Source organism: Lynx canadensis, chromosome C2 (genome assembly GCF_007474595.2).
Source record: "Lynx canadensis isolate LIC74 chromosome C2, mLynCan4.pri.v2, whole genome shotgun sequence".
In the NCBI taxonomy this organism is placed as follows: domain Eukaryota; kingdom Metazoa; phylum Chordata; class Mammalia; order Carnivora; family Felidae; genus Lynx; species Lynx canadensis.
In genome coordinates this window covers 60,693,962-60,709,844 of record NC_044311.2, presented here as the reverse complement: position 1 = coordinate 60,709,844, position 15,883 = coordinate 60,693,962, and the positions used below count along the sequence as shown (strand labels likewise).

General features: G+C 36.9%; 1 protein-coding gene across 3 annotated transcripts in view; it reads left to right on the top strand.

Moving 5' to 3' along the window:
- The window catches only part of SERPINI2 (serpin family I member 2), a 41,499-nt gene extending 27,340 nt beyond the window's left edge, over positions 1-14,159 (top strand). Inside the window, exons 8-10 of one of the 3 annotated variants that reach the window (XR_004344083.1) lie at positions 1,585-1,674; positions 11,742-11,911; positions 14,076-14,159. Coding sequence is in view for 2 of the 3 variants with exons in the window: in XM_030328721.2 (XP_030184581.1) it covers positions 1,585-1,674; positions 6,536-6,612 (167 nt within the window). In the remaining variant the exon portion in view is untranslated. Of the gene's footprint in view, positions 1-1,584; positions 1,675-6,535; positions 6,799-11,741; positions 12,254-14,075 lie in introns of those variants that run through there. The other 2 variants (XM_032594697.1, XM_030328721.2) reach the window with 2 other exon arrangements.
- The last annotated feature ends 1,724 nt before the right edge of the window (positions 14,160-15,883 follow it).

The following is a 15,883-nucleotide window of genomic DNA, read 5'->3' as shown; positions in this document are numbered from 1 at the left end:
TAGGGGATCAGCAGGCCCCCTGATGTATTACACATCAGAATAGGTTTAAGTGTGAGCATTTTGACTTTCAGGCATCTGCTCAGTGGATGCTCAAGAACAAAAAAAGCTCAAGCACTCACCCAAATGAGAACGAGAGTGACACTGACTATGCTTTTTTTGTATTCTATCATCAATTCAGACATAATTTGCCTGAATACTTAATTACCTGTATTTGCTGGTAATTTGGGCATCACAGCCCTGATATTTCAGGTAGGAGAGTGCCTTGCATTTTGTATTTTGCACTTAATTCTGAAGGGCATCAGAATCAGCCACTTTGTCAGAAGAGTTGTTTTGAGCTGAAGAAAATTGAGAAACAGCACATAAAAAAGAGCTCTCTACTCTCCCCAGATCTGCCTAAAAGCAGGACGTGCGTTTCCTTGTGAAGGTGTCTCTCTTCTCTCCCACATCGGGAGAAGGAGAACAACTTTTACCACAGGACGTGAAAACTGGCACTGAAATGAGTCTGCATAACAAACCTTACTGAATAACCCTCTCATACCATTGATTTCCCCTATGTATTTACCTTCCACAAGTTATTGCCCCAGAAGCATGCCCCCCTCCTTTTTTTTTTTTTTTTGGTCTAGTCACTTCTCCACAGTTTGTTAAACAGGTAGATTAGCTCTCAAACCTGACATTTTTGGGAATATTTACTTCTTTTCCATGAAGCTTCTCTGGGGATATGAAATGAACCATTTTTTCTGTTAATGTCTTTTGTCAGTTTAATTTGCATACCCCAGTCACAGTGTAGAGGATACATTTTTTTCCTTCTCTACCATTATTTTCCAATTCTGATCACTCATGTGATATTTTTTTAATGACTTTTTCATGACTCAGAAAATTGTGTGAAATCATTGCGGTATTGGTAAAGAACACATCTGAATTGAGTGTAGACACAGGAAAAAAAATCCAGCCATTTAAATTTACCCACTCTAAATGTTGGCAAATGCTATAATGGAGCCACCTGATATACATTATTGTAGTAAATAATAATTAAAGGCAGCAAATCTCTGTTTCTAATCATATAATAAAAATCCCATACTCATTCACAGTACAAAGCCTAAAAGCTCTGAGCCCACAGAATGATTTTGGAAAAGTTAAAAAAAGAATAAATTTGAATGCAGATGTAATTACCACAAGCCTGAACAACAAAAATGAAGTGCAGACATATCTGGATAGGAATTAAGAGTTAAAACATTATAAGAATAAATCATATAATGTAAATACAAAGTGAGTGGAAAATTACTGTTTAAAAGAAGAAAATTTTCAGCTGCTTTCACTAAATTGAATCAAGAATCTGGCTTTCTTCTTCATTGAACATAAATGTGGAGTGAGAATAATTCCATGAATAATCCAATATTTGTTCTTCTGCTCTTTGATTTTTAAATTTATTCTAAATTTCCCTGTATTTTGAAAATGGTTATTTTTCTACACGTTAACTCCTGAAACAAAATGACTTTTCCTGTTTACAAAAAAGTATTATGGATATATTTTCTTTACTCATCTTTTAATGTGAACATCTAAATAACTGTTGTCTCTGTTTCATAGGCATGAACATCCCTGTGATCATGAGTCTGGCTCAAAACAAATTTACAGCAAATCGTCCATTTCTGTTTATTGTGAAGAATAGTCCAACAGGTATCTTTTTGAGAATTCTCTGGGGCAACTGCTTATGTTAAACAGACCCAGTTCTAGCTGCTATTTAGTTTTTATTTTAAGTTTATTTATTTATTTTGAGAGAGAGAATGTGCCCGAGACAGGGAAAGGCAGAGAAAGAGGGAGAGAGACAATCAGCACAGAGCCTGATATGGGGCTGGATCTCATGAATGGTGAGATCATGCATGACTTGGGCCAAAATTAAGAGTCGAGTAGAGTGCTTAACTGACTGAGCCACCCAGGCGCCCCTAGCTGTTATTTGTAATCTATATATCTGAAATCATTTATTCCTTCAATTTATTAAGTTTATTGCAATTTTTAAATTTATTTCTTCAGTGGCTATTTGTGGAGTGCCTCTTTTATAACAGATATTGTATTTTAAAGGTGACAGGGGCCTAAAAGTGGTAGTAATAGCTGCCAACACAGCTATTAAATATGGTAGCCATTTTAAATCCCCATCTCTAAAGCTAACACCATTCCAGTAGCTTAGATATTTGACAAATAACAACACAGAAGCTCAGAGAGAGGTTATATAATTTGTCTAAGGTCATACAGCTGGAACACAGCAGAGGGGAAATAGCACCTGTTTGTCTCAGAAGGTAACTCTCTGTGATGTTACAATGGGAGTAGAAATTGGGAGTTGCACAGTTGTGAAATTGGGAGTTGCACAGTCACTTTTTTGGGTAGATTCCCAAAGAAGTGACTAGCTATGGGCTATGAGTGGGATGGAGAGGTCACATATATGCAAATATATGCAAATGTATACAAATCTCCAATGTGGGCTGTTGGTGAAAGATGATGCTGTTATAGTTACAAAAGGTAGAGGTAGTAGTAGATTGGATTGCATTTGACACAATGGCAACAGGTGGAGTATTTGGCCAAGGGCTCTGCACACAATGTCAGTATCCCTAGAGACTGACAGTGTGAACGTGGGTGTCAGAGTGGGCTCAAGTCCCAGCTCTGTTAACTAATAGTTGTAAGACAAGTCAATTAAACCTCCTAAGCCATATTTTCTTCACCTCCAATTAAAATTTTTTTTTTCAACTTTTATTTATTTTTGGGACAGAGAGAGACAGAGCATGAATGGGGGAGGGGCAGAGAGAGAGGGAGACACAGAATCAGAAACAGGCTCCAGGCTCTGAGCCATCAGCCCAGAGCCCGACGCGGGGCTCGAACTCACGGACCACGAGATCGTGACCTGGCTGAAGTCGGACGCTTAACCGACTGCGCCACCCAGGCGCCCCTCTTCACCTCCAATTTAAACAGAATATTAGTACTCATCTCCTAGAGTTAAGTAAAAGAATATATGAAGACTGTAACACTGTGCCTGACACATAGTGTTCATTATGAATAAATCAATAAATATAAATGAGTGAATGAATACATGAAAGAAGGAAGGAAAATGGAAAAGTTGCTTTTTATAAATTGTTATATGGAAAAGAGACATAGTTAATTTCAGATCTGAATCTGTTAGATTAGCTCATGATGGTGCTCATACTATCGACCCCCTAAAGGATATACTAGTGTCTTTTTTTAGGCTCCATGAAACCAGTGCTGAGTGATCCTTTCGAAAGTTATATCTTGGAAACAGTGAGGCAGTTTTAGATTTGCTGAGATTGCATTAACACAACTTCAATTCCAGTGGATGGGTCAGTGTTAAAAGATATTCTGAGAATGTCATTTGATCTATACATCTTTAACCTTTGGATAACTCTAATTTCTTACAATTAGTATGTAATTGTTAAGTACGGAGAACAGAAAGAAATGGACCGGCATTGGACATCAGTGCATAAGGAAATAATTTAGAATAATGATGTTTGACTCTCAGTTTTCTAAGTTGAAGAACAAAGGCCATGTAATTGCTATCTGTTAAGCAGCAATGAAAATTCAAAACCCCAAATAATCCATTTATTTATTTATTTGTGATAATGCTTAACCATCAGACCTTAATGACAATTTCTACTGTTTCCTGATCTTTATTGTAATGAGACTTTCTAAACTAGGGTTACTCCCTTAAAGTATTGTTTGAAATGAATAGCGACTCATTCATCGAAGGCTGTAAATTGTTGCCATATAAAATGTAGATTGGGCTATTATGTTAAAACAATATACATTCAGTGATTTATTTATTTTCCTCTCACAAATGAACTGAGGAAATCATTGAGGTTGATTAAAATGGTGCCTTAGCATAGCATAGTAAACTACTAAGTGGCTTAACACTTTATATAAAATATATTCATTTGATGATTTCTGAAGTATGAGGGATGGATGATTTTAGATTTAGTGCAAATCAATTTTTATTTAGATTTAATATTTTATTTCATTCAAACAGTCCTCTTGTGCAAAATACAAACATTATTTGTATTTTTCTATCATGTTCGTCTTATATTTCAGTATATTCACCCGAAGCTCCTATTAAGCCAAACTTGCAGGGAAACGAAGAACACTTTTTCTTCTTTTGGGCTGAGGGTGTAGGCGAGTGTTAGAGACTTTCAGAAGAAAATTGTGAAAGATGCTACACGAAATGTGCCATTTCTTAGAGAGTGAATGATGATTCTGAAACTGACAGTACTCCACACACAATAAAATATATATATATATATATATATATATATATATATATATATATAGTGCGTTTAAAATTCTTTCAGGTTTTGTGTTTGAAGAAGCAGACTGAAGGATGTCTATTAAGAAATCCTTCTTCTGGCTTTGGTTATGCTATTGTACTTAGTATTGTATTAGGTGGTAAAAGTTGTTTCTATCTGATGGAGATGTATGAATATATTGCTTAAATATGGGGGACACCTCTTTGAGAAGGGGAACTGTAGAGAAAAATGGAAACAATAATTTCTGTTTCAGCCTACCTCTAGATCCATTCCTGTTATGTCCGGGAAGAGTTTGCTAATCCATCCAGTTTAGTGGAGAGTAGATAGGTGACTGCATATGGACTCCATTCAAACTGTGGTTCTCCGTGGTCAAAGAAACAGATCGAAAAGGCTAGGACAAATGGCTTTTATGTAATGTCTTCTGCTTCTGAGCATTTAAAATTTTAAACAATTGTCTTCAATTATGAGGTTAGTGTCCATAAAAGTGACTTTAAAAATATCTGAACAATTCCAATAAGCATTTTAATGCTGTAGAGTTATAAAGATACAACCATCATTGCTGATTCCTATTGTCACAAAATCCTGGGAAAGTTATTTATGTGTCTCCATCTATTTGAAAAACAGGAGTATTTGTTTTCTTTTTATTGGAGTTATTTTGAGATTTTTGAGGCAAAGTATTATTGATTATAATCACAAAAATAAAAAATCTGCTGGAGATTATGTCTATTTCCATGTTACTGGTTCTTCTAAGAGTGACTGTCTTTGGACTGAACACTAGAGTTAATGAAAACTCTCTATTATTTCAAATACATTTCAGTGTAATTTTCATTAGCTTTAAACTTATGTAAAATTTATTTTATCACTTTTGAAATTCACATTTATTTGTTTTCTTCTCTCTCTCTCTCTATATATATATATATATATGTAATTTATTTTCAAGTCAGCTAACATACAGTATATATAGAGTGTGCTCTCGGTTTTGGTGGTAGAGTCTCGTGATTCATCACTTACATATAACACCCAGTGCTCATCCCAACAAGTGCCCTCCTCAATACCCATCACCCATTCCCCCCCCTCCTCCCCCCATCAACCCTCAGTTTGTTCTCAGTATCCAAGAGTCTCTTATGATTTGCCTCCCTCTCTGTTTGAAACTATTTTTCCCCTTCCCTTCCCCCATGGTCTTCTTTCAAATTTCTCAAGTTCCACATATGAGTGAAAACATGATCTTTGTCTTTCTCTGACTTATTTCACTTAGCATAATACCCTCCAGTTCCATCCACGTTCTTGCAAATGGCAGGATTTCATTCTTTCTCATTGCCAAGTAGTATTCCATTGTATATATAAACCACATCTTCTTTATCCATTCATCAGTTGATGGGCATTTGGGCTCTTTCCATAATTTGGCTATTGTTGAAAGCGCTGCTATAAACATTGGGGTACATGTGCCCCTGTGCATCAGCACACCTGTTTGGATAAATTCCTAGTAGTGCTACTGCTGGATCATAGGGTAGTTCTATTACATATGTCTGTAAGGAACGTAAAAGTCAAGGCAACGCTTGGCACTGATCCATTCAAGCCACTTATCTTACCCTAGTTTAAAAGAAAGGTGAATGGGTTTTTGATACATCTTGTATTTCTACTTTGTCCTCTAGTTCTTAGTTCCCTTTCACCTGCAAACACAGAACAGCTGGACTCAGGTGTTTACGTGTGTGCTGTGTACAATATCACCCCAGTGAGGATTTGAAAGCACTAGACAATAGAAAATATTGTCTTTTGCAGTAAGTTTTGATTCTGAGCTGAAGGAAGACATCTGAGAAGCTGCACTCTTAACCTTAAAGACTTATGTTACATGTATAAAAAGATGACTGCAAATGCCTTAAATTAAAAACTCCACCATGCTCGTCACCATTTCATTATATTATGTTTGCCTGAGTCTCTATATTTAGAAGAATACCTCTCCACCACTTTATTTTTGCCTTCCTGTATGAAAAACAGGACTAATGCATTTTCCATGACAAGCTGTTGTCGGTGTTAATTTACTTCATAAATTACCAGAAAATGATTAATACTTATATAATTACATATTTTAGACAAAGGAGAGGGTTTCACTGTTCGACATGGTCTATTTATCTTATAGATAAATAAAATATTAAATGATTTGTTAAAATATTCAGAAAGACTAATTATTATCAACTTTTTTCTCCAGTAGTTCCTAGGTTTTTTTTTTCTTTTCCTAGACTCAATTTTATTTATGGGAAAGGTGACAAATCCTGACACCCAAAAGATGAAGGCAAGAGATTTGGATTCACTGTGAATGAAAAACACAGCCTCAGAATATAAGATGATTCCTGAAAAATAGTTGATCAGCAAAATAGCATCATCTTGCAAATACTTCCTACACATCTTTTTCTGTTTTAACTGTATCTGTATTAATCTGTACTAATACAGACATGTACTAATGAATAAGGGAAATTATTAATAAATGAAATTGTGCATTTAATTTTTCTGGTCTTTCTGTATGTTTTATAAAGTCTATATGAATCAAAAGCGGAGAGCTTACATAAAATGTTAGTGTGTTAGAACAATCTCATCAAATTTCTATCTTAGATATCAAAGTCTCTGTATTCCTCAAAAACTGACCATATGACCTCCAGGCACAGCAGCATTATCCAGACCACGTAGAAGTAAGGTCAAGAGAGAGAGTGGGCCTGGTGTGTGTCTCTCCACGTGCCATTTAATGTACAGAGATCTAGTATCTATGACTGTAGATGCACTTTAAGTATTTTGCAAATCTTAATCTTGTTTTTTTTTTTTTCAGTTTTTATTTTAATTCCAGTTAGTTAACATACAGAGTTGTATTAGTTTCAGGTGTTCAAATAGTGATTCAACAATTCCATACATCACCCAGTGCTGGTCATGACAAATCCACCCCTTAATCCCCATTACCTATTTTACTCATCACCTCACTCACCTCCCTTCTGGTCACTATCAGTTTGTTCTCTATAGGTGAGAGTCTATTTCTTGGTTTGTCTCTCTCTCTCTCTTTATCTGTCTCTCTCTTCCTCTCTTTTAATGAATGGATAAAGATGTGAGATATATCTATACATAAGATAGATAGATAGATAGATATAGATATAGATAGTGGAGGAATATTATTCAGTCATAAAAAGAATGAAATCTTGCCATTTGCAATGACATGGATGGATCTAGAGAGTATAATGCCAGGTGAAATGCGTCAGTCAGAGAAAGACAAATACCATATGATTTCACTCACATGTGGAATTTAAGAAACAAATGAGCAAAGAGAAAAATCTTAATTGTAAGTCCATGTATTACATTTACTATTTGCCATTGTTTCAATACCTTTTGGGGTATATCAATTTTTTTTCTTCTGATTTATGCTTTAAACATGTATAAGAAAGTAAAATGAGAACTTTTATAAAATTTTCCTATGCATGAAAGTGGCAGCTAAATTAGTGTGATTTAGGGAAGCTGACCTTCCAAGACTTTGTAACACTGAATGACAGATGTATTAGGGCCAAGATTGTAATCTATAAAGATTAAATGCAGAACCCTTTCTCTGCCTACTCTCAAATGTCAGATCCAAATATTCAAAACAATGCTACATTCCAATGATTTACTAGAACACGTTTCATTGTTTTTCCATTTTGATGTTAATACTGTAAAGTGTCCTTTTGTTTGTTTGTCTAGGCAGCTCTTGGTAGAGAATTTAATGATAATGGCAACCCATTGTTGAGCCTAATCACCTGTTAGGCACCGAAATAGGTATTTTATCTACATTATGTTAAACATACTAAAAACCCTGTGGAATAATGTTACCCGTGTTCCAGATGAGAAAACGGAGGCTCCAAGCCAGCATATAAATTAGTCACAGAAATAAAGCAAATAAATATGGTGGCCTTTAAAGTATTTCCAAGTTTGAAGACAAGAGTATCTGAACTAGAAGCTTGTGACCATAATCACTGAGTCATATTCCCTTCTACATAAGTCCTTCCAAGTAGTACAGATCTTCCCCCTAAAACATTGTGCTGACTAGTCTCCGAAGTCTAGGTTTCTATCTACAGAAGAATCTAGAACAATACTCAAGACATTATGAAGACAACTTTATAATTAATTATGATTGCGTAAAACTATAACATAATTGCAAGCAATGTTCCTTTTTCTAGACTGTCAACTTGAGCTTACTTAACCTATAGCACAGTAAATGCTAATCTATATGTTAATGATATGCCACAAATTTGTTGCTCATCATGGAGCTGGTTTAAAAATACGCTTCCTCGATTAAGGAAGACGAGAGTAATAAGCTGTTAGAGGACAGTGGTTGTCTTCAGGTCTGTCCACATTCCTGTTTCCTTTGGATTGTGTGAGCCTTAGGATCCTCTTCCATGTGTAACATGTCAGGTTGCTCTGGAGATTGATCTGTTCTTTCCAGAACTATTAACTGAGCTTCCACCCTGTTCCGGGCACTGCTCTGGGTACCAGGGATATACTAGTGAACAAATCTAACGGGGTCTCTGCCTTCATGGAGCTGACATTTTACTGATGGCAGAAAACAATAACCAGTGAACAAATAAAACAGGGTAAGGAAATAAGAAGGATTTTATAAGTGAGACTATGTAATAAGTTGACTGCCCAAGTTTTAAGTTAAGTAGATATTTTCATAATATGTTTCTAATGTATTTGCTTTTCTTGAATAAGATCTGCCAAATGTCTGCCTCAGGTTCCCTCCTATAGAGCCTGATTTTGCACTGTCAAATGTTTTTCTTCCCTGATTTCATGCTCTGCATCTGGTAGGTGTTACTTGGGTTTCAAAAGGAGAGCATTTAAGCTCCTTATAGAAGAGGGAGTAGCTTTCTGGTGTGGATTCAAGCTGAAAATCCCCTCTTTCCCCACTTCCAGGTTCAAGGAACATAGTTGCCATAGCACTTTCAAGATTAAAACCTGTAATCTTTACCTTCAGGGAAATTAACTCAGTAGTTATTATAGGTCCATATCACAAAGGTTAGAAATTTCTGGAACATATTTATAAAATATAAATATATATATATTAAATAACATAAGTATGAAATCATTTTCTTTGCCAAGCTATATACAATCTTTAAGATTCCCAACAGTCCATAATCTATGTGGGATAAAAATATTGTCAAATAAATACCCCTTGAAAAAGTCTAATGAATCACATACATATCACATATACATTTTTTTTTCCTCCTTGAGGCAAAATGGCCATAGTAGTATTTGGGGGGAACTTTGGAATTGGCTTTCTTGACTTCACATAGTTATAATTCATGGTATATTTTAGGGTGAAGAGTATACTATATTGGGCAGTGGGACCTAGGGGTCAAAGACCTGAGATTTCTGTTTTGGGGTGAGATTTATAGAATTTCATAAATTGCGTAATAATGATCTGGAAAACTTGAAATACACAGAGAAAAATTAGGCAGATTTCATTAGAAGTCAGTGATTTGGACTTCTGGAAATAAGGTATTTTCTCACCGGATAGCCTCAGACCATTGAGATACACCCAGTGTGCGGCTGACCCCTGAGCTGGGGATCCTGAGACTGACTCCATGCATAGGATGGAAAAGTGGGCCTACTATAATCTGTTTGTTTGTAAAGCAGGTTTTTTGTTGTTGTTGTTTCTGTTGTTGTTGTTGTTGTTGTTGTTTTCCCCCCTGCATTTCTCTTTTTCTGGCTTCATGTGTGATCAACTCTAAATAAAGTCTGAAATTCTAGAGGTCAAAACCTGTTTTATTTTCTTTCTCTTTTTGATGCTGATGGTATAATATAAAGGAAATGAAAGATGAGACATTTTTCACTTTCTAAAATTGTATTTTTAGCTTGTCACCTACCTCAATTCTCTGGGGCTTCAATGTCCTCACCAGTACAGTGAAGGGTTGGACAAATCTTATTTTAAGTCTTTATTCCAAAGTCCTATGTTTGTAAATCTTAGAGTTCTCAGTGAAGACACATTTCTGGAATAATGTCTTTTGATCATCATTGTCCACAAGCGGTTAGAGTTTTCATAAAACAAAAATTCCAGGATGTGCCTCTCACTAGGATCTTGCTCTGTTACCTTGTCCTTAATGTATTTACAGTTGTCTATTTATAGGTTTGAGATTCAATTTTTTTTTCTTAATGTTTTTATTTATTTTTGAGACAGAGAGAGACAGAGCATGAGCAGGGAAGGGGCAGAGAGAGAGGGAGACACAGAATCGGAAGCAGGCTCCAGGCTCTGAGCCATCAGCACAGAACCCGACGCAGGGCTTGAACTCACAGACTGTGAGATCATGACCTGAGCCGAAGTCGGATGCTCAACCGACTGAGCCACCCAGGCGCCCCGAGATTCAATTTTTAAAAACAGAATACATATAAAACATTTTACTCTTGTGGCAGAGACCTGTATCTGGTGATTTTTTAAAGTTTATTTATTTAGTTTTGAGGGGGAGAGGAGGGGCAGGGAGAATGAGAGAGAGAGAAAGAGAGAATCCCAAGCAGGCTCCCCATTGTCAGTTTGAAGCCCAATGCAGACTTTGAACTCACGAAACATGAGATCATGACCTGGGCCAAAATCAAGAGTCGAACATTTAACCGACTGAAGTGCCCTAGTGAAGATTTTTGACCATGACTTCCTCAGTGTAGAGCTACTGCCGGACAGTGGTGGACGAGCTGGGACCACATTTCATCCATCATTGTATTTATCTGAGTGGGCCCTTGCCATTGGTTCCCACCCATGGAATTTGAGTGGAGGTGAGTGTTTCACTTGTGAGCCCAAATGATTAAGAAACAAGTGCCCCTCTTTCACTGCTCTCTTTTGTACCATCTAGACCTCAATGCTGAAGATGTCAAGCGCTGACCCTGGGGGCTTTACTTAGGTGACAGAGCCTTTGTTAGCCTGGGTGCCTGTTACTGTGTGTTGCAGATCCTCTCTGCTGCCCAAGCAACCAGGAACACCCACTGGTATTGCAATGTGACATGAACAAGAGTTACAGTCTCACTGACATTGAAGGGATGGTTAGTGACAATAGTAAGTTAATTTGGTATTTTTTAATGGGGTGTTTCCATAACAAGACCCAAAGTATGTGGAACAATTTGAAGTTGATAGCAGCAGCAGCAACACAAACACAGCAGGCTGGAAGGCAGGAGAGTTTGTTAACCTGTGGAAATATTTAGTACAATGGTTGCCTGTAATAACTTCAAAAGTAGACCATGTGTATACTGACCCAACAGCCAGCCAGAGACTACATTCACATCTCTCTTAAACTTGGTAGACTGCTTGGTTTATTCTCAGCATATAGAATATGGGCAGAAATGCCATGTGTTACTTCTGGTTGCGGTAGTTACAAAGCAAGTTTCTCTCCTTTTCTTTCTCTTCCATCCACTCTGCTGCCTGTATATCAACACTGTATATGACCATGAAAGTCTTATAAGACATCTGGAAGATGGCAGAGGCTCCATCAGCCTGGGTTTCTGAATGATTGCATGGATCACATCTGTCTTATCCTCTGATGCCTGCACTGACCATGGATTGCCACACTGGACTCTACTGGGAGCAAGAGATACACCATATAGTGTTAAGCCATAGGAACTAGGTAACTAGGTATTTCACTCCGTGAAATAATACAACTTTGCTCTTAACACATGTTTTCCATGGATTAGCCTGTGGTGTATGTTTTCTCATCCTGGTGCCTGACACCTGGTAAAGTTCTGGAATGCTATTTCAATTTTCTTCGTTCTGTGAAAGAACTTTAGGATTGATGTTCCAGTGAATTTTGCCATGCAAATTGCTCAGTGTCATAGTAAAAATATATCTTCATCAAAAGAGAGGAAAGGATGTAAAATTCAGAATGGGGTGCTTTGCTGACTGCTACACAGCTGTCTTGAATGAGACCCTTTCCATAATAAAAAAGCAAAAAAGCAGCCTTTAACTTCTAGTTACTGTGTGTGCGTGTGTGTGTGGCAGAGGTGGGGAGCTAAAGGTTGAGGGTATCTTCTTTAAAGCTTTGTCCTAAACAGACTTCTGACTGATATAAAAATTATACCTACTTGTAAGGGATGAGGGCACAGGCTTGCTAATGATCTTTAAAAGCATGTTCTCAATGCTTCACAGAAAATGACAGAAGAAAAGCTGCTCTGAGGAATTCTCCGTAGACATTTGTGGAGACCAAAACAGATTTTTCTTTTGGATTATATATGCGTATTAAATTTGAAGTATTTGTGTACCATTATTCATATCCTTATGTCCATGAAAGCATACAAAGAAAAATTGGGGCCAGTTAAGTTCCTATTTAGTAATTAACTACAGCTTACATTTATAGAGATCTTACTGTCACTGAGTAGTGCATATACGGTATTTTATGTAATCCTCCTATCTCTGTCCCACCCTTTATAAAATGAGACATTTGGAATCAAAAGGTGAAGAAACTTTGCTTAGGATACTCATGGAGTATAAATGGTAGAATTAGTACCTGAACTCTGATTCTCTGACTCCAGATCCCACCTCTTAGTCGCTAAGCCAGCAATTCTCATACTTTTTTTTTTTAATTTTTTTTTCAACGTTTTTTATTTATTTTTGGGACGGAGAGAGACAGAGCATGAACGGGGGGAGGGGCAGAGAGAGAGAGGGAGACACAGAATCGGAAACAGGCTCCAGGCTCCAAGCCATCAGCCCAGAGCCTGACGCGGGGCTCGAACTCCCGGACCGCGAGATCGTGACCTGGCTGAAGTCGGACGCTTAACCGACTGCGCCACCCAGGCGCCCCATCAATTCTCATACTTTAACGTGCATCAGATTCACCGGGAGGGCTTGTTAAAACAGACTGGGCTCCACCTCCGAAGCTTCTGATTTGGTAGGTCTTGGTTGGGTCCTAAGGATTTGCATTTCTAACAAGTTTCCAGGTGATTCTGATGCTTCCAGTCAGGAAAGCTACCCTGCGAACCCCTGAAATAAGGTAGACTGCTTCTCTTCTGTGAAGGTTTCTTTGCTAATGTTCAGAATAATCTGATATTCAATAAAACAGTATAGAAGCTACAAAAATACAAGATTCAGTGAAGAAAGAGGCCAATGAGAAAACATTATGTTAAAAATTCAAATAAAAAAGGTAAGTGAGGGGTGCCTGGGTGGCTCAGTTGGTTAAGCATCCAACTCTTGATTTCAGCTCAGGTCGTGGTCTCACGATTCGTGAGTTCAAGCCCCCCATCAGGCTCTGTATTGACATCGTGGGGCCTGCTTGGGATTCTGTCTCCTTTTCTCTCTGCCCCTCCCTTGCTTGCTCTCTATCTCTCACTCTCAAATTTAAAAAAAATAAACTCCAAAAAAGTAAGTGAATTATAAAGATGATGTCTCCTTATTGCATTAAGAATAAAAGCGAGACTCTGGAGCCAATATTCAAGGTCTTCCATAATTGAATCCCACATTTCTAGACTAATCTTTACTCACCTGGTGCTTGGTTATGCAGCACATCTCCAATCTCTCACTTTGGGTGGGTGACTGTTAAATCTGCTTCCTCTACCTGGAAATGTTTTCTATCCCCTCCTGCAAAATGTCTGTCAAAGGTCTAATTTTGCTTCAAGACCTAGTTCAAATATTTCCTTTTCTAAAAATGTCATCCAAGTTTCTCTCAATTGCTACTTCTTTCCACTAACTCTCCCCTTATATCATAATAGTTCACCATCATGGAACAGCGGGCCCAGGAAGACTTGCATAGTTTTAATTGTACCATAATGGAGACTTATTCATCTTTACGTTTCCCATAGGACCTAGGACTCTGTTGTATTCTGGCAGTTGCTCAATGAGGAGACCTCGAACTGAAATAAATAAAGAACTTTGTTAGAGCCAACAATTCAGGTATGTTTGCCTTATCAGTCTATATGAGGTCCCCAAAGTTGTAGATAATTGTATACAGTAAGATGTGTTTTAACTGTAATAGTGACAAGCAAAAGTGGCCTAAGATGACAAAAGTTTATTTCTCTTTCAAGTAAAAGAAGTTTGGAGGTTGCCAATTCATGGTTGAGATAGGGGTTCCATGGCTTTATCTCTATGGTATTGTGTCTTAGCTCAGGCTGCTACAACAAAATGTCATACATTGGGCAGGGCGGTGGTTAAACACATTTAATTCTGACAGTTCTGGAGGCTGAGAAATCCACCATCAAGGTGTCTTCTTTGGTAATGTGATTCTGTTCTCTACCGGCTTGTCAGCAATTTTATTAGAACATGCTGTGGTTGTATTTTCGCTGTTTTTATCATGCTTGGGGTTGTTGTCCTTATTGGACCCATCAGCTAAGAGTTAATATCAGATTTGAACATTTTTGGCCATTATTCTTCAAAAACCATTTTCTTTCCTTTCTCCACTTCTGTACTGGAATTACAGGCATGGTACACTGTATCACATCCCTCCACAGGACACTGCAATGTTCACGTTTTTCTGCAGGCACTGGTTTGCATAGTTTCCATTGTAATGTCTTTGAGTTCATTAATCTTTTCTTCCATAGAGTCTAATCTTCACTGAGTTCCATCCAGTAAGATTTTTCATTTTAGATATATTTTTTAACTCTAGAAGTTTCATTTAAAAAATATCTTCCATTTTCCTCCTAATTTTATTTAGGTTTAATATTTAATATATTTATTTAAAATCTTGAATGTATTTTCATAGCTGTTTTAAGTCCTTGTCATCTAAATCTATAATCACTGTTGTTTGGGGGTCTGTTTTTTTATTGATTGATTTTCCTTTTACTTATGGATCACATTTTCTGCTTTTTTTTTTTTTTTTTTTTTTTTTTGCATTTGTAGCACTGTGATTGGATGCTGGGCACTGTAATTGTTGTTAGTATGTTGCTGTGATTCTGGATTTTGTTGTCTGACTTTAAAGAGAATTGAATTTTAATAGTCATAAAATTACTTGTAGGTCAGATTGATCTTTTTGAGATCAAAGACAGAAAATTCAACTATATACAGATGATAATAACATGAAAGTGGAGAATATGATTTGTATAAAGAAGGGTTCAGTCTTGAAAGAACTTCTGGAAACTGCTGACCAATTGCTTTTTCTGCTGGTTGTTAAAGTCATTATAAATATTTACATATTTAATTCTATATCCTCATTTTCTTTCCTTGTCTTTACCATGCCATCACTTCTTGGAAGAAAGAAGCAAAAATATGCAACTTGGTAGTGAAAGTATAGATACATATTCTCTCCCATTGCCTTGTGCAATGATTTGCTGCAGTTGAGGCAGCCTCATCCTTAACTTGATTTCCTTACTTTTATATCACCTTGAAGGGTTATACACGTGCATCCTGGAGAACAAGGAGATAACTTTAGATATCTTTGTAAATATTGAATTTAGCATGGAGATAATCATTTAAGAATAGATGGAATATGATTAAGTGAGTTCTGCTCTGGTGCCTTTTCAAAAGATTATAAGAAGAACCTTTTATTTGATCAAATTATCTAGAGATTATGGAAGAAAGAATTTAAAAGTTGATGTGTTTGAGCTTTCTCAGATATACCAAATCACAGCATATATTCTCAGCATACATTCTCCTCCTTTTAGAGATTTGTAGAATT